Consider the following 22,514-nt stretch of genomic DNA (forward strand, 5'->3'; position numbering starts at 1 on the left):
CTCCGGGCGGTGGCGGTGAAGGGGCTGGCGGTGGGGGCGGAGCGGCACCCCCCCACAGCACCCCCGGCCTGGGGGGGGGCGCACCCCACAGATACAAACAGAGCTGAGGCTTCTCCAGCGATGACAATAGACGGGTCGGTTTGGTTTCCTACTTTGGTTTCCTACTTAAGCTGATCTGAATTCACAGTATAAGCAACACATCTAAAAATATAACGCTGGGGACTCCTGTCAGCACCAGGTTCCCGGACAGAGAAGCCAAAAAGGAAAGGAAAAGAGGGGCTGCGGCAGGAATTCTCAGTTAGGATATACTAACCAGTCTGTGCGTGGTACATTTTATTTCTATAAAACTATTACAAAATATTCAAAAATACATTTTAGTAAATTTACAGCAGTTAATTCTCAAGTTATTAATGCAAAAACATCCTTTGTTTTTCTCTGTACAAACTACAGCCTCTGTCCTTGTGGGCTCATCGCTATGTGCGCTTTTTAAAAATATTATTTTCTAATAAATTCTTTGAAGTTAAAAATAACAGAGTTCTTCCAGTTTGTCCAAAACAAAAACAGAAACAGAACAAAACCAGTGCGTGTGCGCGTGTGTGCGTGTGTGTGCGTGTGCGTGTAACAGTCTCAACTTCCAAGGATGTGGCCCAAATGGTGATGAGACCCAAATATTAAGCCATGAAGGCAGCCCGCCAGGTGGCCGCTATGCTGCAAACTAGTTAAATTAAAATAATATATTTTCATATTTTACACTATTTCAAAAATGAAATGTAATTCAGTTAAGTATTGATCTCTCAAAAAATCTAATTTACAATTCTGTGTATAAAAATATAATTTGTGGACCCCCACGAAGCATGTTTCAGTTTACATTTGCCGAAAAGCAGGCGCGTGGCGAAGGAGGGGCTAATGGAGTGTGCAGGTTGGCTTTCTGAAAGTCAGGGCGAGGGACATGTAAAAAAATAGACTCTGAGCAGGTCGCTTGGCCTCACAAAATAATCTTTCACCCCCGTGAGTACAGTTCACATGATAATAATAAATTATCCAAGAAACAAACTATTTAAGGCTCTTGAAGGTCCGGTTCATATTATTTAAAACATCTATTCATACCAAACAAATAAATAGCCAGGAGAGGTGGAAAAAAAAAAACAAAAAACCAACAACAAAAAACAAAATAAAACAACAACCAAAAAAAATTCAAAAATATATATATATAAACTAAACACAATGACAAAACTTCCCAGGGTCTCTGTTTCCTTATAGTCTACTTTGGACTGTCCTACTTTATTATTATTATTATTAATTATTATTATAATTAAAGTCTCATTCCGTGCGCTTTTCCGCGTGTCTGTTGCTGTTCCTTGCTGTCGCTCCCCCCCACCCTCCCCCCCGGCCCCCACCCCCGCGCCCGCCCCGGCTCCCCGGCCTTCAGCTAGACTTGACCGCCATGCCCAGCGGGTGCAGGGCCTCGCTGTCCAACAGCCAGGTGCCTATTTGGTAGAGCAGCTGCGAGTACCAGTGGATGCCCGCGGCACCCGGCGCGTCGGCCGCAGCCGGCGCCTCGGGCGCAGCCGGCGCGGGCGGGGGCAGGTGGCCGCCGCCCCCGCCGTCGCCGTCCCCGCCGCGGTCCGTGCGCGCGGGCGCCAGCACGGCCAGGAGCGCGTGCGCCAGGCGGAAGGGCGCGAAGGCCCGATGGGCCCAGCCGTGCTCCTCGATGACCGCGTAGCACGACGCCAGCACCCGGTTGATGAGGATGGTGCCCTGCGCCGTGAGCGGCGCGTACGCGCCCGTGGCCTCCTCGCGCAGCGTCACGCTGTGCACGGCGGCCGGAAGCAGCCGGCGGTCCCCGCCGCGCTCGGCCACCACGTACACGCGCTGGCCCGGGCGCACGCGGCTGGCGAAGAGCGCCCGGCGCCCCGGCGCGCCCCCCGGCGGCGGCCCCGCGCCCGACGGCGCCTCCGGCTCCCCGGCCGCCGAGTCGTTGTGCGGCGCCACGAAGAGCAGGTGCGCGGCGGTGAGCAGCAGGCGCTCGCGCGGCTCCCGCGTCTCGATCACGTAGAAGACCTTCTTGGCGCCGTCGTCGCGGTCCAGGAAGGTGAGGAAGTCGCTGTAGAGCAGTCGGCCCTGGTCGTCGGCCGCCAGCACGCGGTCCCCGGGACGCAGGTCTTTCACCAGCTTGGTGCCGCCCTGCTCCAGGTGCACCGTGGCCGAGCCCGGGAAGCAGCCGCCGGATTTGGCCGCCACCGAATTCTCTGCGGGGGGAGGAGAAGGGAGACAAGAGGGGACAGGGTGGTGAGCGCCTGCCTGCAGGGAGGCCCGAGCGGCGGGGGGTGGTGGGGGTGGGGGTGGGGGTGGTGGGGGTGGGGGAGGGGAGGGGCCCCCGCCTGCGGTCCCGCGCCCCAGACTCGGGACGCGCGCAGCTCCGGGGAGAGAGTCCAGGCGGGTCCGGCGCGGACCCCTCTCCCTCGGCCCCGCCGTCTCGGTGACAAAGTTCAGCTGCAGATACATTCCTCAACGGCTCTCTTAAGATTGGACTGGAGGTGACAAAGGTCGGCTGGCGTCTCCGGCGGGAGGCCGGTTACACTCCTTCCCTTCCGCCTTCCTCCCACCCCATCCCCCGGCTCAGCACACACCCGGCCTCGCCCTGAATTCGCGGGGTATTTGCTCTCCACTCAGATTCCTCAGGAAGCCTCCTCGAGCTCCCTCGGGCGCCGGGGTGCACCTCCTCCTCCTCCCGCCCCCGGCGCGGGGTGCGGCGCCCCCTCGTGCGCTCCGCACCCGCGCTGCGCCGCGGGGACCCTTCGCCTGCCCGCCCCCCAGCGCCCAGCCGGGGGCCTCGGTGCCGGCGGGTTGCGGGGGGGGGGTGTTGCAGGGGGGTGGCCAGGGAGTGCAAAATAGCTGTAGTAGTTGTAGCAACTGGACAAACATTCCAGGGAATTGGCCGAGGTGTGAAAATCCGGGGCTTGTGTGGATTTTCTAATTAAAATCCAATAAAGGGCCCGGCATTGTCATTGTGGTCTCTGCTATAAGTGGGAGACACTCTGGCAAGAGGGGCCACTTCCATTTCCCTCATCCCCTCTCTCGGCCGCCCCCTCCCTATTTGCTCAGGTGCACCCCCACCCCCCGCCCCCCTGCGATTCACACGCGGGCTCTCCAGAAGCCGGGCCTCACAAGCACTATTTGCACAGCCAGGCCTCCCTCTTCCAAGCGCTCAAGATGTGTATTTGAATTTTAAATGGCGGGGCCTGCTCGAGCGCTGGAAGCGGCCGGTTCTCAAGGCCCCTTGACTACCCGCTTTCCCGAGCCCTCCGTCGCTCTCTGAGGCTCACTGTCCCGAGGACAATGCGCGGAGCCCGGGCGGCGCGCAGGGGGCCGCGGGGGAGGGGCGGGGAGGGCCTGGTGTCTTTTGCATTCCAATCTCCGGGATCATGCGTTTTGCAAATAGAGATCGCGAGAAAGAATCTTCCTGCTGGAATTACACAGGGTTTTTAATCTTCTCATCGGTTTCTGCGGCATGAAGTGCGGGCCTGGCCGTTGGAGGCCCGCCGTCGCCCCCCGGAATGCGACCCGGGGCGCAGGCGAGCCCGAGTCGTCGAGTCGCACGACCCTGCTTGACACGCAGCGCCCCGCGCCCCGGCCCGTGTGCGCCGAATGCCAATGAGCGGCTCTCCGCGCCCCGGGGGTCTGCCCTCCCCGGGCGGGATCCTGGGGCGGGATTACCACCGCTCACTTGCGAGGAGACCTCTAGGGACCCCCGCCAGGGGGACCCCGCGGACAAGCTTGGCCCGCCGCGAGCGCCGCCGCGACCTTCCCCGGGGAGTCCCGCGGAGTGGGGGCGCCGCCTGCTCGTCCTCCCTCTCTGGCCGTTCGCCCCGCACCGCCCCCCCCCCGCCCCCTCCACACCTTTTCCTTCTGTTGTGATAAGAAGCCACTATTTCCCTTAGCTACGAAGGGCGTCTTGACACTTCGAGAGCGTTTTTCTGCTAACACATGCTATTAAAATACGGCGTAGGAGACAAACAGGCAAAACTGGGCGGGAGGGGGGGGGACGGCGCGGGGAAGACACAGGTCCTCCGAAATTCACGGCGAACTGCTCTGCTAAATGCACCACCTTAGGCTGAGATGCAGACATCTGCATAAATAGCCTCCGGGTTGGGCTGTTTGCCGCGGGAACAGTGCCTTGCTGGCGTGGCTGTTCCTCGCCAGCGACAGAGTGTGGCGTTGTAGGCCCAGGAAAGTCCCCCTCACAGCCAGGGCCGGCTACAGCTGCAGGCTCCCATCGGTGTTCCTGGCCCTGCCTGTGGCTCAGGGACACCCAGCTGGCTCCTAATAAGGGGGGGATGCTTCTGGGCTTGCGGCCTCCAGATGTTGGAAGTGGTAACCACTGGATTTATTACCTCCCACCAGGCCTCTCCCCAAAGGCTTAGCCAGTGAGTTGCCTTAGTTTAGGATCCAAGCTGCTCAGCAGGGAGGGGAGAGGCCCGAGGCTCCCACCCCGGGCGCCCCTCCTGTGCTGGGGAGCTGGATGGGGGCCGCCTGATTCCTGAGCCCTGAAGGAGAGGAAGAATGTAGGCCAGAGCTGGCTCACCTTGCAGGGCTCAGTCTCTCACCGGGAGAGTCCCCTCCCCCACCCTCCCTGTCTCGCCACCTGCAGAGGGGGCTCCGGAAGCAGGGTGGGGGGAGGCTCCGGAAGCCCTGTGCCCTCTGCATCTGGGCTTGGAGACCCCCCGGGCCTCGGTGGCCTCAAAGCAGGGGCCATTCCTGGCTGGCGGGATGCACCTCTACAGGGTCCGTTCCCACAATAGCAACCCGAGCCATTGCCACGCTGCCTTCCCCCCACCCCCCCCCACCCCCCCGCGTCTCCCTCCCTCGAGTCAGGCTGCAGGGCGCAGCGGGGACATCTCGTGGGCAGATCTGGAGCTGCTGGGTGGGTGGGAGGGGGGCGGGGGCTCTGGAGCAGGTCCCGCCGGCAGCCTCACCTGCTTTCACGGAGCAGTGGATGTGCGCCTTGGACTCATAGTAAACCCAGTCGAAGCCGGCCTCGACGGCCAGGCGCGCCAGCATGCCGTACTTGCTGCGGTCTCGGTCTGACGTGGTGATGTCCACCGCGCGGCCCTCATAGTGCAGCGACTCCTCCGAGTGGTGGCCGTCTTCGTCCCAGCCCTCGGTCACCCGCAGTTTCACTCCGGGCCACTGGTTCATCACCGAGATGGCCAACGCGTTCAGTTTGTCCTTACAGCGCTGCCGAGAGAAGGGGGACCCCGTAGACGTGAGTGTCTGGGCCCACCACCTGTCCCGGCCCCCCGCAGGGCCTGCCCGGCCCCGGGGCCTGCGGATCAGGGCCCTGTGGAGACGCGGGGTGGGGCTGGGCGGCCGTGGCAATGCGGTGGGCGGCGGGGGGGGGGGGGCTCTGCCTGAGGGGCTGGTCCTCTTTGCAGAAGAACCGAGGGCCTCGCCCCGACAATCTGACATAGCGCAGCGCCCATGGGCCTGAGAAGGTGAAGTCTTTTTGAACCAAGTGAACTGCGTCTTTCACACAAGGACCGGCAGGACCGGCCAGGCCCCCAAGGCAGTGGCCCACTCCCCCCACCCCCCAGGCGCCCTCTGCTCCCCAGCTCCCCTTCGGTGGCCCCGTTTCTCCACACCTGCGCCAGGCTCCACCCTTCTCCCTGGCCAGACTCCCTCCCCAGGAGGCTGGAGAGAGGCCCAGGGCGCAACTTTGTAGAAACAGAACCTTTGCGGTGTGCTTCTTAAGAATGGAGAGCCCTGGGTTATCTCGGGGCCCTCCCTCCTACCCTGTGCCTATCTGAGACGTGAATCCAGCCAGAGGGAGACAGGGAGGGGGGCGGGGAGCCCACAGCCCGGACGGGCGGGCGGGAGGGCAAGCAGGTGAGCTATAATTTTCAGTGCGGGCGGGCCGACGACAAACACTCTTTATCAGGACAGCCGCATTCCTTTTCTCCACACAACTCCTTTCTCCGGCTTTTCTGCGGTCTGATGGTGTCTCTTGTTTTCTTTCCTTAACCTGTTCCCTTCCCCCCTCTTGTTTTCTTGGCCCCAGAGCAGAATGGCGTCCTGCAAGTTTGAAGAGCAAACTTAAGAGGTGGAGGGAGGAGGTGGGGCCTGAGGGGTGGGGGATGGGGAGGCGGAAAGGCCCGAGGCCTGGGAGCCCTCGGGGCGTCTCCCCCCCACCCGCGAGGAAGCTGCGGGAGCGCAGGGACGCTGAAGAGGCGTGACCTGAGCCTGGGTGACGAGGAGCTGGGGTTCGGGGGAGCCCCCGCGGATCTCTCCGGTCACACTCAGCTAAGGATGCGAGGAACAGCAGAGCGGCGGCCCTGTGTGTGGACTCCCTCCCTGCCCAGACGTTCCTGCTGATGGTGGGGCGAGGGGCTCGAAGGAGGGGAACCGGTGGTGACAGGATCGCCAAGGGGCGTCCCCAAGACACGCGGACGCTGGGGACGCAGGGCAATTTCAAGTTGACCTCCCGCAGAGCGAGGCGGCGCCGGCTGGGCTGTGGACCCCGGCGAGCGAGGTGGACAGAAGACCGCTCGGGGGTCCTGTGGGCCGCGTGGGGACGGTTCCCCTACCGAGCCGGGCAGGGACGTGCGCGCGGACTTCTGTCTTCTGCCCGCGCCTCCGGGGGAGGTGAAGGTTGCGCAACAGGAGAAGTCCTGAGTGTCGGACAGTAATAACACCCAGTAATACGCTTGTGGAGTTAAACATGCAACAAATTGGCGGGGGGGGGGGGGGGGGGGGCGGTGCTGGGGCGGCCCCGGTAACAGGTCACAGCGGTTTTCTTAAAAAAAAAAAAAAAAAAAAAAGTCGGAAGGGCAGAGTTTGAGTGAGGTCATCCTGAGGATTGAACGCGTTTTACATGAAAATCAATCAGTAAACCAGGGTCAGTTTGGAGCCGGGCTGGCAGGCCGGCTGCGCAGGCGCACAGCACCCGCACGCACACGCACACGGCCCGCACCCCGGCCCCGCGCCGCCCCGGCTCCCTCCTCCTGGGTGGCAGACGGAGCTGTCGCAGCTCCCCACGGGGCAGCGGGGGAAGGGAGGGAGGGATGGGGAGGCCGCGGGCCATCGCCCCCCACCCCCCACCTCCCCAGCGCCCGGGGCTGCGCCAGTCGGGCGCGAGGCGGAGGGCCCCCGGCGAGGAGCCCCAGGCCGAGCCAGGCCCGGCTGGCCCCCCGCTCCCCACGCGCCCTCCCCAGGGCGCCGCGAGGCCTCCGCGCGCGCCTGCGGGACGCTGTGCACCCGGCCGGCGGGCCGGGCGCAGGCGGAGCCGGGAAGCCCGGGCCGGGGAGCGATTCGCTGGGTCGTGGGCCGCGAATCCAGCCCGGCTCGGTGCAGCCACCGTGAAGCCCAGCGGGGCCGCCGGGCCGGGCTTTGTGTGGGCGGAGGCCGAGTCGGTCCCCGAGCCCGAGCCCCCGCCACCTCTCCAGTCTGCGCAGCCGCTCGGTGCCCAGAAGCCCGAGCAGGGCCGCCCGGCTTCCCCAGTGCGGGGGAGGGGTGTCCCCGCTTCAAAAGGGACCCCCCCTCCAGTCCCCACACACCTGTCTCCACGCCCTCCCCCCCCTCCGGGAAAACAGACCCCTCCTATCCAAACAGGGGGACCCTCCTCAAACCCACACCTGCGCGCCGGGCCGGGCCGCCACGCACACACAAATCCGTTCAGCGTGGCGTCCGTCCCAGGCCGTCCCTAGCGCGGCCCTCGGGCCCTGCCCCGGAGGCCGCCTCCTGCCCCCGGAGCCCCCCGGCCGCCGCACCCGCGCCTGGCACCCGCGCCTGCGGGGCGAGCGCGTCTGTCTGCGCTTCCCCCTCTCCGAGTTAATATTAACCAGGAGCTCATGCGTTCCAGAACTGCTCTGAAAGTTCCACTGGGGACGGTCTTGCCATGGTTGAGGGACTTGGGCGGCAGTCACATTAGGGGGACAGAGACAGAGCCGCTGAGGGCCGGCCCGCCCCGGGGGAGGAGGGACACACGCGCCTGAGGACAGAATCCGGGAGACTGTTTGAAGCGCGGGGCCGGCGGGCGAACAGGTCCTCGAGGAGGGCTCGGCCCCTGCGGCCTGGGAGGCGTCCGGCTTCACCCCTTCGGCCCGGCCCTGCCCCTCACCACCCCGGCCTCCGCCCCCTCCGCGGCTCTCGGAGGGGAGAAGAAGGAAGGGCAGGACAGGGTACGCCAGGGGCACCCTCCGGCACTGCCCAGCGGCCATCTGCGGCTGCAGGGGACACTCGTGGGGTCCGGGCTGCAATCCCGGCCCGGCTCTCCGCACCCCGCCCCCACTTGGCTGCCCCTCCCCCGTCCTTTTGTGCTGGGAACGGGAATGGCCACTAGCCTAAGGAAAAAAAGTATTTGTTTTCGTTCCGTTCGTCGGAGGGAAGTTGACAGAAGGTCAGAAGTTCAAATGCTGCCAGCGCGCGCGGCGGCGAGAGTGGTCGGGCACCGGGCTCGGCCGTGGGTCCCCGGCGAGCGGCCGGGAGAGGGGCCGGGGGTGCGGGGCTCGGCCTGGGGGGCGTCGGAGCCCGCGCCGCGCCCCTTCCGGGCCCGACCGTCCCGGCCGTCGGAGCCCCGCTGCGGCCCCCGGCCCGGCCCGGCCCCGCGCACGGCACCGGAGCCCCGGGCCGCGGCGACCGCTCACCCCGGAGGGACGGGGGCCGAGGCGCGGCGGCGCGCTCGGGGCTCTGCGACCCGCGACGGGGGCGGCGGGGGCTCCGGGGGCCCCTCTCCGGCGGCGGCCCCGCGCGCACGCGGGCGCACGGCGACCCCGCCGGCTCGGGACCTCCACGTCCCCGCCCCCGCCGCCTCCCCCGGCCGCGCCACCCCTCTCCCCGGGTTCCGGGGGGAGGGGGACTCCGGGAAGGCCCCCTCCCTCCCGCGGGGCGCGAGGTGACCGGGGTCGGGGTCTCCCCGCAGCCGGCCGCGCCCCCGGCGCCCCGCGGCCTGCGCGGAGTTCATTGTGGCTCGCGCCGCTCCCGGGCACAGGCGCGCGCGTCCACACTCGCGGTCCAGATTTAAGGTGGTCGCGTGCAGATGCGAGAGCGAGGCTCCCTCCCGCCCCTTCCGTCCGCTCCAGCCCGCGGCCCCTCTCCTCCCTCCGTCCGGCCTGGCCGCCCGAATCGGGCCGGGGAAGCGAGCGGCCCGGAGGGGCTCCCCCTGGGCGCCTTCCCTGCCCGCCCTCCCCCGTGCTTGCGCCCCGCCAGCGGTGGTGCGCTCCTAGCCCGAAAGGTAGGACTTGGAGATTTTAATAGGGCAATAAAAAGGATGTTGACCTATATTTGCCAGGAAAGCCATTTCCAGCTTCGGTGATACGTGCATGGAGTTTCAGAAAGTCTACGGTTGGCGGGGAGGGTGGCAGCCAGAAGTCTCAGACGGAGGCCCGGAGGGAGGGCACGGCTGGTTTGCTTTGCTGTTCCGTCCTAGCCCCCTCCCGCTAATATCTAGTCCCCAGTTCGTGTGCCGGCAGGTGGACCGGAGTGATGCAATGCCCGAAGTTCTAAGTCCCTCCCCTCAAGGACCGCGGGCTCGGGAGAACGGACGCGCATCCTTAAAGAAATATCAATACATTCACACTCTGCCGGGCACAAGTGCCCACGGTGAAATGGCAGCGCGGCCGGCCGGGTGATACCCTCAGGGACCAGGCGGCGCCTCTGGAGCCCTTGCCTCTTGTGGGCTCTGCCGGCTGGCTTTCCCCATGCGGGGGCCCTTGGCCCCCCGGGGGCGGCGGGGTGGGGGTGGCCGTGGGAAGGAGGAGCCCCGTGCAGAAGGGGAGCCAGCGAGCGCCCCTGTCTAATGCCCCAGGCTGCATTTCTAGGGTGACCTGGAAGCCACTTCACGTTCAGGGCGCGGACTTCTGCCCCCTCCCTCCGTGTGCATCCCCGACTTGGGAAGGACAGAGGCCCCCGGAGGGAGGGTCTCCCCAAGTTGCAAGCCAGAGCTGAGGCAGGATGGGAAGGGCCGTCCCAGCAGGACAGATCAAATCAGGGCCACGGCCGTGGACCACATCTGCCATCCTCCCCGCCCACCCCCACCTTAAACTTCTGCGGCTGGACCCTTCGCCTCCTTTCCCCCTCCAAGGAGAGGAAGGGGTGGTAAGGAGGCAGGTGGGGGGGGGGGAAGGAGAGGGTGAAGTCGCCGCGCTATCGGCCTGAAGAGCAAACAGACTCCGTCTGGAGCCGCTGGTTACACAGAACCCCCGTGAAAGCAGCACATTCCACGCCCCAGCGCCGGGTTTCTACCTGAGTCATCAGGCGGTCTGCTCCCGTATTTTCTTCATCCTTAAAGATGATGTCGGGGTTGTAATTGGGGGTGAGTTCCTTGAATCGCTCCGAGTTTCTCGAGATCTTCCCTTCGTATCGTCCGCTGGCCCCTAGGGTCTTCTCGGCCACGTTGGGGATGAACTGCTTGTAGGCTAAAGGGGTCAGCTTTTTGGGGTGCCGCCTCTTCCCAAATCCCCTGCCGGGTCCGCACCCCAGCCCCGAGCACATCAGCAGTGCGGAGACGAACACCGCCAGCATGCATCTCGCCAGCAGCATCTCGTCCGGAGCCCAGCGCCTTCCCGCTGTCCCCGTGCGGGTCTGTGTGCGCGAGTGTGTGCCCGTGCGCTCCGGCTTGCTCCTGGCTCCCTCGCTCTCTGCCTGCCTTTCTCTTCCTATATAACCTTGCCCGCCGCGGCTGCGGGAGACTGGCCACCGATCCCCACCCAGACGGGGGCTGGAGCGGCAGGCTGCTGGTCGCTGATAACGGAACACATCGGAGTTGGGGCTAGAGACAGCAATCAAAAGACAAAAAGAGTCTGATTTTAAATGGTAGCAAGCCTGGAGAGCTTGCGAGACAGGCTGCCCTTGGTGCTATATTATAGCTGGCAGGGGCGTATCTGATTGGCCACAGCAGCACAAGCTTGTCTTCTGATGTTTAACCCTAAAAAAGACTAAATTTTTTTTTTCTGCTGCTGCCGTGGCTTTATTTTCACCTGAAGCCTTTGAGTTTAAAAAAAAAAAATCTTTACTGAGACAAAGGTGGGCGGGAGGGGAGGAGGCACGCTCCTCGGGATAACACCGGTTACCCCCCGCTTTGTGCACAGCACCGCGTTCCCCCTTCCCTTTCTCCAGAATGGTAGGTGCTTCAGTTAAAACCAACTTAAGTTTTAAAGGACAGTCTAGACCCCCCCCCCCCACTCCACGCTTTGATCATCAAAAAGATAGTCTCTCAAATGTTTGAGGGGCAAAGCTACCCGGGTCCTATATTTAAATGTTGTTTTTGGGAGACTTTATCGTGCAGGCCAGGTCTCCCTGCATTTTAAAGACAGAGGGTCCGAGCCTCCTCCTGAATATTCAACATCCTCTGATGATAATTCTCACTGACCACAACTTAAAGCATTGCTATTTGAAGTGCCTTAAGCGCCTTAGAAAAATATGAAAATACTGCTCTTTTATGGGGATTCAGTGAATGCATTATTTTTAACCCTCCAAAATATGGGATGCAGGCGTGCTCAGGGGCTGGGACAGGGCGACCCGAGGGGCTGTCCGGCTGGCTGGGCCAAGCGGGTGTGGGGGCCGCACCCCAGCTTGGAGAAGGGAGCGGGTGCTGGGGCCTGCGTGGTGGGCGGAGGCCCATTGTGCCTGGGGGCAGTGGTGAGTGGGCAAGGCTGAGCATACACCGCCCCCACGATCAATCGATCGGAGCAAAGTGCAGGCCAGGGATGAGCTTAATGTGGGATTCAGGCTCCTTCCACATCGTGCCTAGCCGGCTTTCCATGGGGCTCTGCCAGCCAGCCGTCAGGGGCCCGGGGGCTGCAGCCCGGGAGGGGGCAGGGTCCTGGGGGGACCCTGTTTTGGTCAAGGAGGGCTCCGTGCTCAGAGCCAGCCACCCTGGAGTCCTCAGTCCCTGGGCTTCCTTCAGAATTAAAAAAATAACCCCCAAAAGAGTCCTGTTTGGACCAGAAAAATAAAATCTGAAATCCCCCATTTTGCAGAACGTACCCTCGCCTTCTCGCCCCCCACCCCCACCTCCCCCATATGTAGGAATTGCTCTAGAAGGAAGGGAGGGAGGGAAGGTTCTCTGTGGAGAATGGAAATACCGGCCCCGGGGAGAGTCAGACCTTGGCCTGTCCCTCTGTGAAGTGAAGTGTCTCCCTGGACCCCAGCCCAGCCCGGGAGGCGAAAGCTCGACCCTAAGACAATGGGGTGTTCCCAGCAGCCTAGGCAAGCCTGTGGCGGGGACGGCGGGGGAGGCGAGCACCCTGAGAACCGTCTAGCTGGGCCTCCAAGATGCTGAAGAATATTGGGGCCCAGCCAGTTGAGGCCTCCAGAGATGGAACCCACCTGCGCACCCCCCCCCCCAACCCCGTCCTGTGATTTGTGAATAGCCACCAATCTCAGGAGGCTGCCTGCCTCTGGGCCAGGCGGGAAAGCAGCTCCCAACTTTGTCCAGGCCAGCGGGGGAAGGAGGGTCTCCACTCAGGTGACAGGGCCTGTCTGTGCGTCTGTGCTCACGGTGCAGACCGGGAGACGTCACACTGTCTGTGCCTGGAGGGTTGGCCTTTCCCAGGCGGTGACCATGCAGGGTGTGGATGTGACACTGCTGGGTGGTGCGGGCCTTGAGCCCCGGGGACGCCACAGCTCTGTTCTCCCTTTCCCACCTTGCAGGCTCCTTCCCTCTCCCCTCCTTTCCCCTCTCTCGCCTCCTCCTTGCAAACCGGGCGAGGGAGAAAGGGCCCCAGTGCCCCAGGAGGCCTGGACCCCCGTGTGGAGCCAGGGCCAGCCTGGTGGCGGGCACCCACAACACACGGTTCCCGGAGGCACGGGGGTCCCAGCCTGGCCGCCCGCTGGTGCACAGCTCGCACCTTGCACCTTGGAGGCCAAAGCCGGAGCTGCAGGGAGCTGTCGGCCCCCCTCTGGGCCCTGCCCTCTTCAGGCCCCCGGGAGGTCCCCAGGCCTGCTGGCCTCCTCACTCCAGGGTCCCCCTCCATTTGCCGCCCGCCCGCCCGCCCGGACACCTCAGAGCCTGCCGGGTGGGGGGGGGGCCGCCCGCCCCGCCCCCGGACTGGCCATCCTCAGGGATGAGATAAGGGCGGCCTGTGAAACGCCCCCGATGCCTACTTCCCAGCATCTGCTCCCTGCTGTGGGTTGCGGGGGGCGGGGTGGGGGGGCGAGAGTCTGGACCAAACTCACGTGCAGTTTGTATTTACTGCCGTAGAAGCAAGGGCGCCGGCGAGCCCCCCACTTTCCCTTCCGCTCGTCCCGCCCCCTCCCCACTTCCCAGACACCAGACACTCTCCGTCTTCCACCTCCAGACACCAGATGGCTCCCTCTCTTTGCCTTTCCCCCTCCAGACGACTCGGGCCCCTCCCCACGCAGGTCAGAGGTTCCAAACCCCAGGCTCTGCCCGGCCTGGCCCTGCGTCCCAGGTAATCTCAGGATCCGCTTCTGCCCGGTCTGGGCTCTGCCCTTCCTTCGGGTGCCCTCTCAACCGTCCCTCCGCCCCCTCCGCCCCTCTTTCTGTCCCTCCTCCCTTCCCTCCCCCGCCCCTCCCCCTCCCATCCCTCTCATCCCTCCGGCCCTCACCAGCATCCCCGCTGAGGACAGGTGGCTGTCTGTCTTCTGCCCCCACCCCCCAGGAGGCGCCTCCCGGCCCGGCCCCCCGCCTCCCCACCGGCCCCCGCCGCTAGATGGCCTCCTCACTCTGCCTTCAGGCCCTGGCTCAGCCAGTGTGGAAGATCCCGCTGACTAGGTGGAGAGGCCCCTGGAAGGGGTCTGGCCAGCTTGGCCCCTCCCCCTCCCCTCCCCCTCGCCAGTGCCCACGCCCCCCCTCCCCATCTCCCCCTCCTCAGACTGGTACCCACTGGGCCTCAGCTGGAGCTCTGACCTCCCCAGGAAGCCCACGCACGGCTCCCTCCCGGGCGCCCACTACCTGGTTGGATCTGTAACCTTACTGTTTCCTCCTCCTGAACCCCTTCCCCTTTGACTTCTCCTCCCCGTAGGACTTCTGCCCAGTCTCTTGCCGGCCCGTCTTACCGTCCGTCTCGATTTCTTGCTGGTTTTATTCCAGCTTTGGCAAATCGGGTTTCTGGTGCTCCCGCCAGGGCCTCCCTCTGAGTTTTGGAGGGGTGCACCTGTCAGCCCCGTTCTCCTAACCCCGCGGCCCTTACCCGATCCCTGCACGTGGGGCGTCTGCGTCCCCAGCTTCCTGGCCCGGGACTGGAGTCCAGACGCCGACGAGCACAAGCTTCTCCTGTGCGCAGGCCAGCGGCCGCGGCCGGGGAGGAGGCCACCGAAGGCCCGCGCTGCCCGCCCGCGCGAGGGCCGGCTCGGGGCCAGGCTCCCGTGTGGGCTGACGCCTGCCGGCAGCGTTCCTCAGCAGAGCAGAGCAGGCAGAGGGCATCGGGCGGAGGGGCCGGGAGCGGGCGTGCTGCCGCGGGCACACTCGGCTGAAGCGCGCTGCTCTCCGAGTTGGTGCGATGGCCTCTGTCCAGACCGTGCTCCCGTCTGGAGTCGCCCACCCTTCGCTTTGAGCAGGGGGGCTCCTCCCTGGGTCTACGCGAGGCCTTGGGTGTCGGGCGCGCTTCCGGGGTCAGAGAGGTGTCCTGGCCACTGCCGGCCCACAGGCCACCCGTGCGCGTGGGACTACGGACGGCCAGGCAGCCAGCGGTCCCTCACCTGCCCGGGCCTGGTGGTTCCGATCCCAGCGCTGGCGCGCCGTCCGCGGGCCCAGAGCCGTCTTGGGGTCCTTCCACGAGAGGGGCGTTCCTCAGACCTCCAGACCTAGCGAAGACACAAGTGCGCCTGGAGAAGTTAGGACAGGAGGCCCTCGCTGCACGTCGGGGTCACCTGGGAACGTGAGCAGGAAAAGGCAGGGCCGACCAGCGGTGGCTGGCTGCACCCCCGGGCAGTCCTCTCAGAGTCTCTGCTCTGCCGACTTCCCTGATGGGGATCCTGGAAGCTCCTGGGGGGGGGGCGTGGGCCCTGTCCTCCGGGACCTTCCGTGTCCGCACCCCGTCTGCCCCGGCGGGACCTGGTGAATGGCCACAGAGCCTCGCAGGCGGAGGGGCCGGAGGGTGTATGAGTCTCTGACCCTTTCTGGAGAGCGGATGTGGGGGGGGAAGCGAGGGGGGGGTGTGTGATTGTGTGTGAGCATACACATGTGAGTGTGTGCACACGCGTGAGACTACACGAGCGTGCATGTGTGCGTGTGCACGTGTGAGAGACCACGGGAGGGTGCACGTGTGAGGCCAGGAAGGCGGGTCCTCAAGAGCAGTGAGGGCACAGACCCGGGAGCCGGGAATCGGCGCTGGCCGGCCTCTCAGCAGAGAGCCCGGAGGTGGGTTTGGAGGCGGACCCGGCCTGGCCCTGCCTCGGTGTGGGGACCCTGGAAGAGAGGGCTCTGTGGTGTCCACGTCCCCTCGTGGCCCCTGTCCAGGGAGGCCGGAGGCCCTTTCTTCCTGCTTCCACGAGCTGCTGGCAGAGCCCCGTGTCTGGCCCCCCTGCGCTCTGAGGGGGCCTGGGCCTTCCCGGCAGCCAGCTCGCTGCTTACATCCTCGGGGCAACTCCTGTCCCCGCACCTTCTCCTTCTAGAAAAAAGAAAGAAGGAAGGAAGGAAGGAAGGAAGGAAGGAAGGGAAGGAAGGAAGGAGGGAAGGGAAGGAAGGAGGGAGGGAGGGAAGGAAGGAGGGAGGGAGGGAAGGAGGGAGGGAGGGAAGGAAGGAGGGAGGGAGGGAAGGAAGGAGGGAGGGAGGGAAGGAGGAAGGAAGAGAGGAAGGAAGGAGGAAGGAAGGAAAGAAGGAAGAAGGGAAGGGAAGGAAGGAGGGAAGGGAAGGAAGGAGGGAGGGAGGGAAGGGAGGAAGGAAGGAAAGGAAGAAAGGAAGAAAGGGGGGAAGGGAAGGAAGGAAGGAAGGAGGGAGGGAGGGAGGGAGGGAGGAAGGAAGGAAAAGAGAAAAGAGAGGGACGCAAGGCAGACATGGCCGTGAGCACAGGCCGTCTCTCTCCAGCTCCACTGAATGTCAGTCCCGAAGCCTCCTCCCGTGTCCCCAGCAGGCCATCTCCGTGCTGTCCCGCCAAGCCGGTCACTTGCGTGCTCCTGCCCTCTGGTCCCCAACGGACCAAATTTGCTACTCCTGCCCCGTGTGTTCCTTGCCCCCTGGGCGTGTCCATCGGGGTCTCCACCCCACCGTGGTGACGGGCCCCCCGCTTCGGAGGCGCTGGGCTTCCCCGGGGACTTTGGGCTCCGTCGGGCACTTGCTGCCCCCCGGGGCCCGTTCAACCAGCCCCCGAGACAGGCCGGGCAGCCTCAGCCAGTGGCCTGCCCCCCAGCCCGACCCTTCTTGGAGAGGGGACAGTGACACCTCCCCCCATGTGCACAAAACACTGGGCGGCAAAGGGGCGAGGAGGCGGGGGCTAGTTTCAGGAGCTGGCGGGTGCTGCGCTGAGGGGACTGAGGATGTGGGCTCACTTTTGGACTTGGCGGCCTTGGCAAAAGCCGCTCGGGCTTGAGTAGGTCAACGGCGTCTCTCTCGTGTTTTTCACGTGGCCCTAATATTTGGGGGATGTTTACTAGGAAAAGCTGAGTGGGCTGCTGGTCGCCTGTCCTCACTTCCTGCTCTGGGGCCAGGGCAGGAGTTTCTGGAGGGAGACAGAAGCCTCACGGGGGAGTGGGGGTGCCGTGTCCCTGCAGAGCGCGAACCCCGGGGCAGGATGGCTCCGGCCCGGCGGGGAGACTGGAATGCCGGCTCGGACAGAGGAGCAGGACTCCCTCCGGAGAAGGTCTTCTCACAGCCGGCGTTCACGGCCAGGGGGAGCATGTGGCTCAGGAGCCTTGCTTCCCGGGGTCCCCTGTGTGTTTGCTGAGCACCTCCCCCAAGAGTTGCGTTTGGTGAGGAGTCCAGCCTTGCAGTGCGATTGCACGAAGTCCAACCCGTCAGCGCAGACGCCCCGGCCTTTGTGCAGGTGGGGACGCAGAGGCACAGAGAGGCGAAGGCTCCCGTTCGAGGTCATGCGTCTGACCCGCAGCGCGGCCCGGAGTCCGGCCGGGATGATCCGGCCCGAGAGCTCGCCCTCGGAACATCTTCACTGGTGGTCACGTTCCTGAAGTTTCTCTGTTGTGCTCGGCGTGAAGCAGGAAGCACCGCTCAGGGCGGGACCTCTGGGAGGGGCGGGAAGACGGTGTCCCCACGCGGGGCAGATGGGTGCGGGGGCCGGGGCGGCCTCCCTCGTCCTGCTCTGAACCGCGGCTCCGGGGACAGCTCCCGCATTGGCCCCCCCGGATGGCGGGACCGACCCCCACTGTGGGGGAGGCAGGCGTGTGTCCTGCTTTACGCAGAGAGCTGAGGCTCAAACCTGAGGCCGCGTCACCCCCTCGCAGGGCCACGGCAGGTAACGGATATCAAGTTCTCGGGCTTGGGAAAGCGGTGCCCAGCCTTGGGAGGTGCTGCTTTGCTACGGGCCTCCCGTGAGTCCTTTCCTCTGCGAGGCACTTGCAGCACGGGTGGCAGAAAAGCACCAGCGGGAGGCCTGCATAATGTCCGGCACACGGGGGCAAGCGGGTGACGACATGATGACACCCCAGGCCATTTAGCGGTGAGTGCTCAGCATGGATGCGTTTTGCACTCCTGAGTTCTGGGAGAGACAGTCAGCAAGGCTGTGTTTCTAAGCTAAGTGGTATCAGCCACTGACGTGGGTTTCAGGCCAGGTGTGCTCAAGGATATAGCTTCTATGAACCCTCGAAGCACCGATTTCTGTTTACCATGGAAAGAAGCATGGTGTACCTTGAAAGAAACCTTTTAGCACGACAGTCTTTGATCTTTGAGTGAGATGTGCCTCTTTTAGGATGCGGGGAACATTTGTGGCAGGAGCCTGGAGGGGCCACCGCTGCCTCAGGAGTGACAGAGGTTCTCAGGCACAGACAGGGCTTCCCAAACTGCCGCGTGTACAGGTCCCCTTGGTGGCGACTCAGGGCTCTTTGCATCACGTGACGGTGCGGAGTCTCCAGGGACATCGACCAGCCCCCATGGGAGCGAGCGTCCCCAGCTTCTCACGTGTGCCTGTCTTCACATGAAGAACACAGGTGGGCAGGTGCGCTGACCATCGCCTGGGGTGACCTGCCTCTCGTTTATTTTCTCGTTGCTAGATCGCGGCTCTGGCTGATGTCAGTTTTACGTTGCAGACAGACTGTTGGCTCCAACAGCCTTTGTGACATGCACGTCCAGGGACACAACCTGGTTTCCCCAAAGCCGAGTCCAGCCTGGGGTCTTCGGGTGGCTTTGTCCCCTTGGGGGCGGGCAGCGCCCGTCAAGTCAGACGGGACGGCTCGTCTGTGAGTCTCTGAGGGCTCTCCGCCCTTGGGCGGTCGAATGTGCGTGCGCTTCTGTCCTGGGTCGGGTCACCGCTCAGCTGCGGACTGATTTCCCAGAGGGCCCGTGTGACAAAGCGCCTCTCTGTCCTTCAAACGCGGGATGTGCTCTCGCAGTCCGGGGCCCGAGCGTGACACCAAGGCGGGCAGGGCTGCGCGTCCCTCCTCGACGCCCACTTGTGTGTGAGCTTGGGAAAACCTCTGAACGCCCCCGAACGCATTTCCACGTCTGTAAAATGGGCAGACGCTTAGGTCGTGGTGTCGCAGGGACGGGGTGACGAGGTGCTCACGTCTGGACGAAAGCGGTTTTGTGTTTCGAGCCACCGACGGTGCCGCTACACCCTTCTCTCTGGGACTCTGCGCTTGTGCTGGTACGATTACGCCCAGAGAGGCCAAAGGCAGCTGGGTGTCAAAGAATTCAACCGTTTTTAAGCAGAGGGGGGCTGAAGGGGGCCACTCCGTTCATCTGACGAGAAGGACATTCAGTCCAACTGAGTGGCTTTAAATAATAATCCCCCCCGGCCTCTTCCAAATGGCAAACGGGGGAGAAGCGAACGCGGGGACCCTGATGGGATCTGCTCCGGACGGATCCCAGTGCACGCGAGTGCCTGGCTCTCAGAGACAACTTCCTGCGTTGTTCTCTTTCGCGTGGAAACTCCCCGTAGCCGCACTCCGGCTCCAAACGCGGACGGATTTGTGCAGCAATCCGCGGTGGCTCCAGAGAGATGCGTCACTAACAATGATGTGTGTTCAAAGGGTGTCTAATCCGTGCAGTCATACTTTGAGGGGCGGGCAGGCCGCATCTTATTATCTCCATTTGACAGATGAGGAAATTGAGGTCTAAAGAGAGATTAGATGACTGTGCTCAGAATTACGGGGGTAAGTCTCTGACACTCAGTCCATTGTTCTCGCCCTCTCTCCCCTTGTGACTGAGGACTTGCGTGTGTTTGCGCCCGATCGCCGTGGACCGAACTCTCTTAACCTTAAAGCTTCAGCTGCCAGAGTGTCCCGGGGGCCAGATCTTGTACTGCACTCGAACTAGTTTCCTTTTCCGTGTGAAGGGCATTCCTCTGGTCTCTGCTCTGACTCATCCCCGTGGGATCTGGGATGTTCCTACCGGCAGTTTATCCACGGAGAAGGAAGACCCCCGACTGGCGTCTCCCCCTGAGAGTGCTCCGGGCCGTGCGTTTCCACGGCCCCGGGGGTGGGGGTGCCGAGGAGGCCTGGAGGAGGTTGGGCGGCCTGGGGGTGGGGGGCAGGATGCCAAGAGAAACCCGAAGGTATGAGACCAAGTCAAACTCAACACCTCTCATCCAGGCCTTTTCAGTGCGGGGATGGCTTGCCCCAAAGTACACAAACCAACAGACTGAATCCCGGCTCTCTGTTTCAGCAGCGCCCAGACAAAGCCTGCCCTCTGGAGTCCTCCCTCTGGCCCCATCCCGCCATGGTAACCGCTGAATTCACTGGGCCATGGGAGCAGGCCAAGTATGTGCTTGATTGTCTCAGCCTCTCTTGTTATTTTCCTTCAGCGGAGGGTATTGGAGGTTGTGTACGTGTGTTCCTTCTTAGCCTGATGTATTTATGCCCCAGTTTTGTTGGGCTTTGTTTGGGTGGCGGAGGGATGGGGTGGGGGCGGTGGAGTGGTGGGGAGATCCTTTTGTTTCGGATGCTCACCTTCAGTTCTCGAAATGCCACCACAGAAAGGCTGGTAGGGCCGTCCCTCTCCGAGACGCGCCCGTCGATGGACTCGGAAGCGATCTGAACATGGCACGCCCGTGCGATCACGTGGCATTCTGACTCAGCCGTTAGCGAAGAAGCGGGTATAAAGCCTACGGATACTGCAGGCGAGCGTGGGGGAGAGGAGGCAGCGGAACCTGCCCTCGGGCGAATCAAATAAGGCCCGGGTAACAACTTGCAACTACTTAGGTGCGTACTGTGCGTTCGAACGAGGACTGTAGGCTTACGATCCCGCTAGAACGAAGCATCACCGATCCCCACCTCGGAGCGTGATGACAGCGTAACGTCGCCTGATGGAGGGAGAGGACTGGTGTGGCATCTTTCAGGGACGAGCCTGGAGCCCCGGCAGCTGCCCTGGCATCCTGGTCGAGCTGATGGACCAGCATCGGAGGCACCCTCGGATCTTAACGGTCTCTGTGGGTAGCTCTGTCCCTTTGACAAGCACAGCAGGTTTTGCCCAAATCTGCTGCGATGTGACAACGAATCCATCGGTCACCTTTCTTTGCAGAAATAATCAATTCTCATCAGTAATTGCTTTTGGGCAATAGTTCAATTCTGCTGTCATCTTTTGGCTTCTAGCATCATAACATCATCTGAACAGCAATAATGCATTTTACTATCATGGTGTTCAAGGCCAGACAGTATTTATTCTCGTGCATACCCATTAGGTTAATGTGCAGCGTGCGCCTCCACATTTCATTCCCCACCCCCGTCCCCACCACACGGAAGACAGATGCGCGTTGGCACCTGGGTCCGGTCCCCAGCACGTCGAACGTCTGAGTCGGTGGAGTGGATCGTCTTTCCTAGTTTTCAGAGAGCTATTGGGTGCCGTGTAGACACCCCTGGGATTGTCGACGCGGTTTCTCTGGGGAAGGTCTTAGAAGGCCTTTTACGCTGAGCCCAAGAAGAAGGATGGAGTGACAGAGGCTGGTTGGAGGTGAGGTCAGAGGTAAACCCAGAATCCTACGCAAAGCGCTTTCCAACCTGCGCCCACATCCGTGCGGCCAAGTTGTGCAGGACGGAGGCAAACCAGTGCAAACGGGTGTGGGGTCAAGGGCAAGTCAAGGACCGCCGTCCCTCTGTGCTAACCACTTTCACCTTTGGCCCCCTCGTCCCCCTAGAACTGGACTCCTCTCCCTTCCCCGGTCTTGGCATATTCTCCTGGAAGCTTTGGGCTGTTAGGTCATCAACTATGGGATTTTCTGTTGTCTACCTTGGCCTCATTATTTCTCCAGTTGGAGGCTTATGTATCTGGTGTATCTTATTTATTCAATAACACGTCCCTTAAGAAGTCCAGTTAATAGGAGGCATATCTGTTCCTTGCCGTCCCCTTAGGTTTTGGGCAGGGGCAGAGCTCTGCCGGAACAGTGGACACGTGATGCCATCGGAGTGTTAGAAGGCAGGTTGAGGGCAGATGTGACGGCCACGATCTCTTGAGGGACTCTTGTGACTCAGGGTTCTTGAGTCTTTTCTCCTCTCTCCCTTAAGTCAGGCTTTGTAAGAAAACACACACACACACACACACACACACACACACACAGAGTTTGCTCCTGGTACAAAGGTTTCTAAGATATTTATTGTGAAGGAATAAAAATCCTATTAAAATATTTATAAATCGAAACAACCCCAGAAGCCACACACACAATTAGGCCTTTTAGACTTCTATTCTGAAAGGCAGATAAATCATCATTCAGAGAGCAAAGATGAAAAATCAAAACAAACACAGAGTGTTCAGAGAGCTGCCTTAAAAGAAGGCACAGAATGTGGTCTAGAAAATTATCCCCATCTCTGCGCCGTGCATGGTCCACAGGCATCCCGGGAAACCTCTGAGTTTCTGACTCATCAAAAAAAAAAGTCTCGTGTGATGTCATCTCTGGAGAGCATCATCGAAGTTTGGAACTTTAGAAGGAAGGTGAGAAATCAATCCAGTCCCTGATGGTATAGGTGAGGAAACCGAGGCTGATGTAATTCCAGTGCCCTGCTCTTGTCCGACGGCTGGAGAGGCGGCCAAGCCGGAACTAGGACACGCCCAGCTCTCTCTTCATGTCGGTCTGTTACGGACTCTGTGAGCCAGCCCTGGAATTCAGGACCTCACGTCCCGGGGGTTTCTGGATGCCGAACACATCAGGAAAAGCTTGGTCACTGGTGTGCTTATGGCCACTCATTCCGTACGGGTGTGGTTGGCTTCTACGGTGTGCTAAGACCATGCTACGTATGCCTTTTGGTACAAACAGAAGACCCAGCCCCTGGCCTCAGAAGGCTTGGTCTGGGGAAGAGATGTGGTCCAAGAAATAATGAAAGGCAGTGAGTCCCCTCTTAGAACCAAAAACAAGGGCGGAGACCCCAGGAGAGGAAAGCTTATGCACCCTGGGGGTTGGTGTGAAGTTCTCAGCCAGGGGACCACGTGCCTGTGTGGTAGGCCTGTGTCCCCAGTT

At 62.4% G+C, this 22,514-nt stretch overlaps 1 protein-coding gene across 1 annotated transcript; it reads right to left on the bottom strand.

The window, feature by feature from the left end:
• Nucleotides 1–1,415: 1,415 nt before the first annotated feature.
• On the bottom strand, nt 1,416–22,244 carry SHH (sonic hedgehog signaling molecule). The gene is made up of 7 exons (XM_045052658.1): nt 22,175–22,244; nt 20,017–20,180; nt 14,659–14,728; nt 14,151–14,563; nt 10,240–10,818; nt 4,977–5,238; nt 1,416–2,249 (listed from the first exon to the last, which is right to left on the bottom strand). Exons 1-7 carry the CDS (start codon nt 22,242–22,244, stop codon nt 1,426–1,428), a joined length of 2,382 nt encoding a protein of 793 aa, XP_044908593.1. The 3' UTR covers nt 1,416–1,425.
• Nucleotides 22,245–22,514: the final 270 nt, after the last annotated feature.

Source organism: Felis catus, chromosome A2, assembly GCF_018350175.1.
Source record: "Felis catus isolate Fca126 chromosome A2, F.catus_Fca126_mat1.0, whole genome shotgun sequence".
Classification (NCBI taxonomy): domain Eukaryota; kingdom Metazoa; phylum Chordata; class Mammalia; order Carnivora; family Felidae; genus Felis; species Felis catus.

Coding starts and splice junctions, on each gene's coding strand:
- SHH (XM_045052658.1), bottom strand. CDS start 22,244: ATGAGTGGCCATAAGCACACCAGTGACCAAGCTTTTCCTGATGTGTTC. Junction 14,729..20,016: donor TGGCATTTCGAGAACTGAAG/GTGAGCATCCGA, acceptor CTCTCGTGGAAG/GACCCCAAGACGGCTCTGGG. Junction 5,239..10,239: donor CAGACCGCCTGATGACTCAG/GTAGAAACCCGG, acceptor TTCTCTCGGCAG/CGCTGTAAGGACAAACTGAA.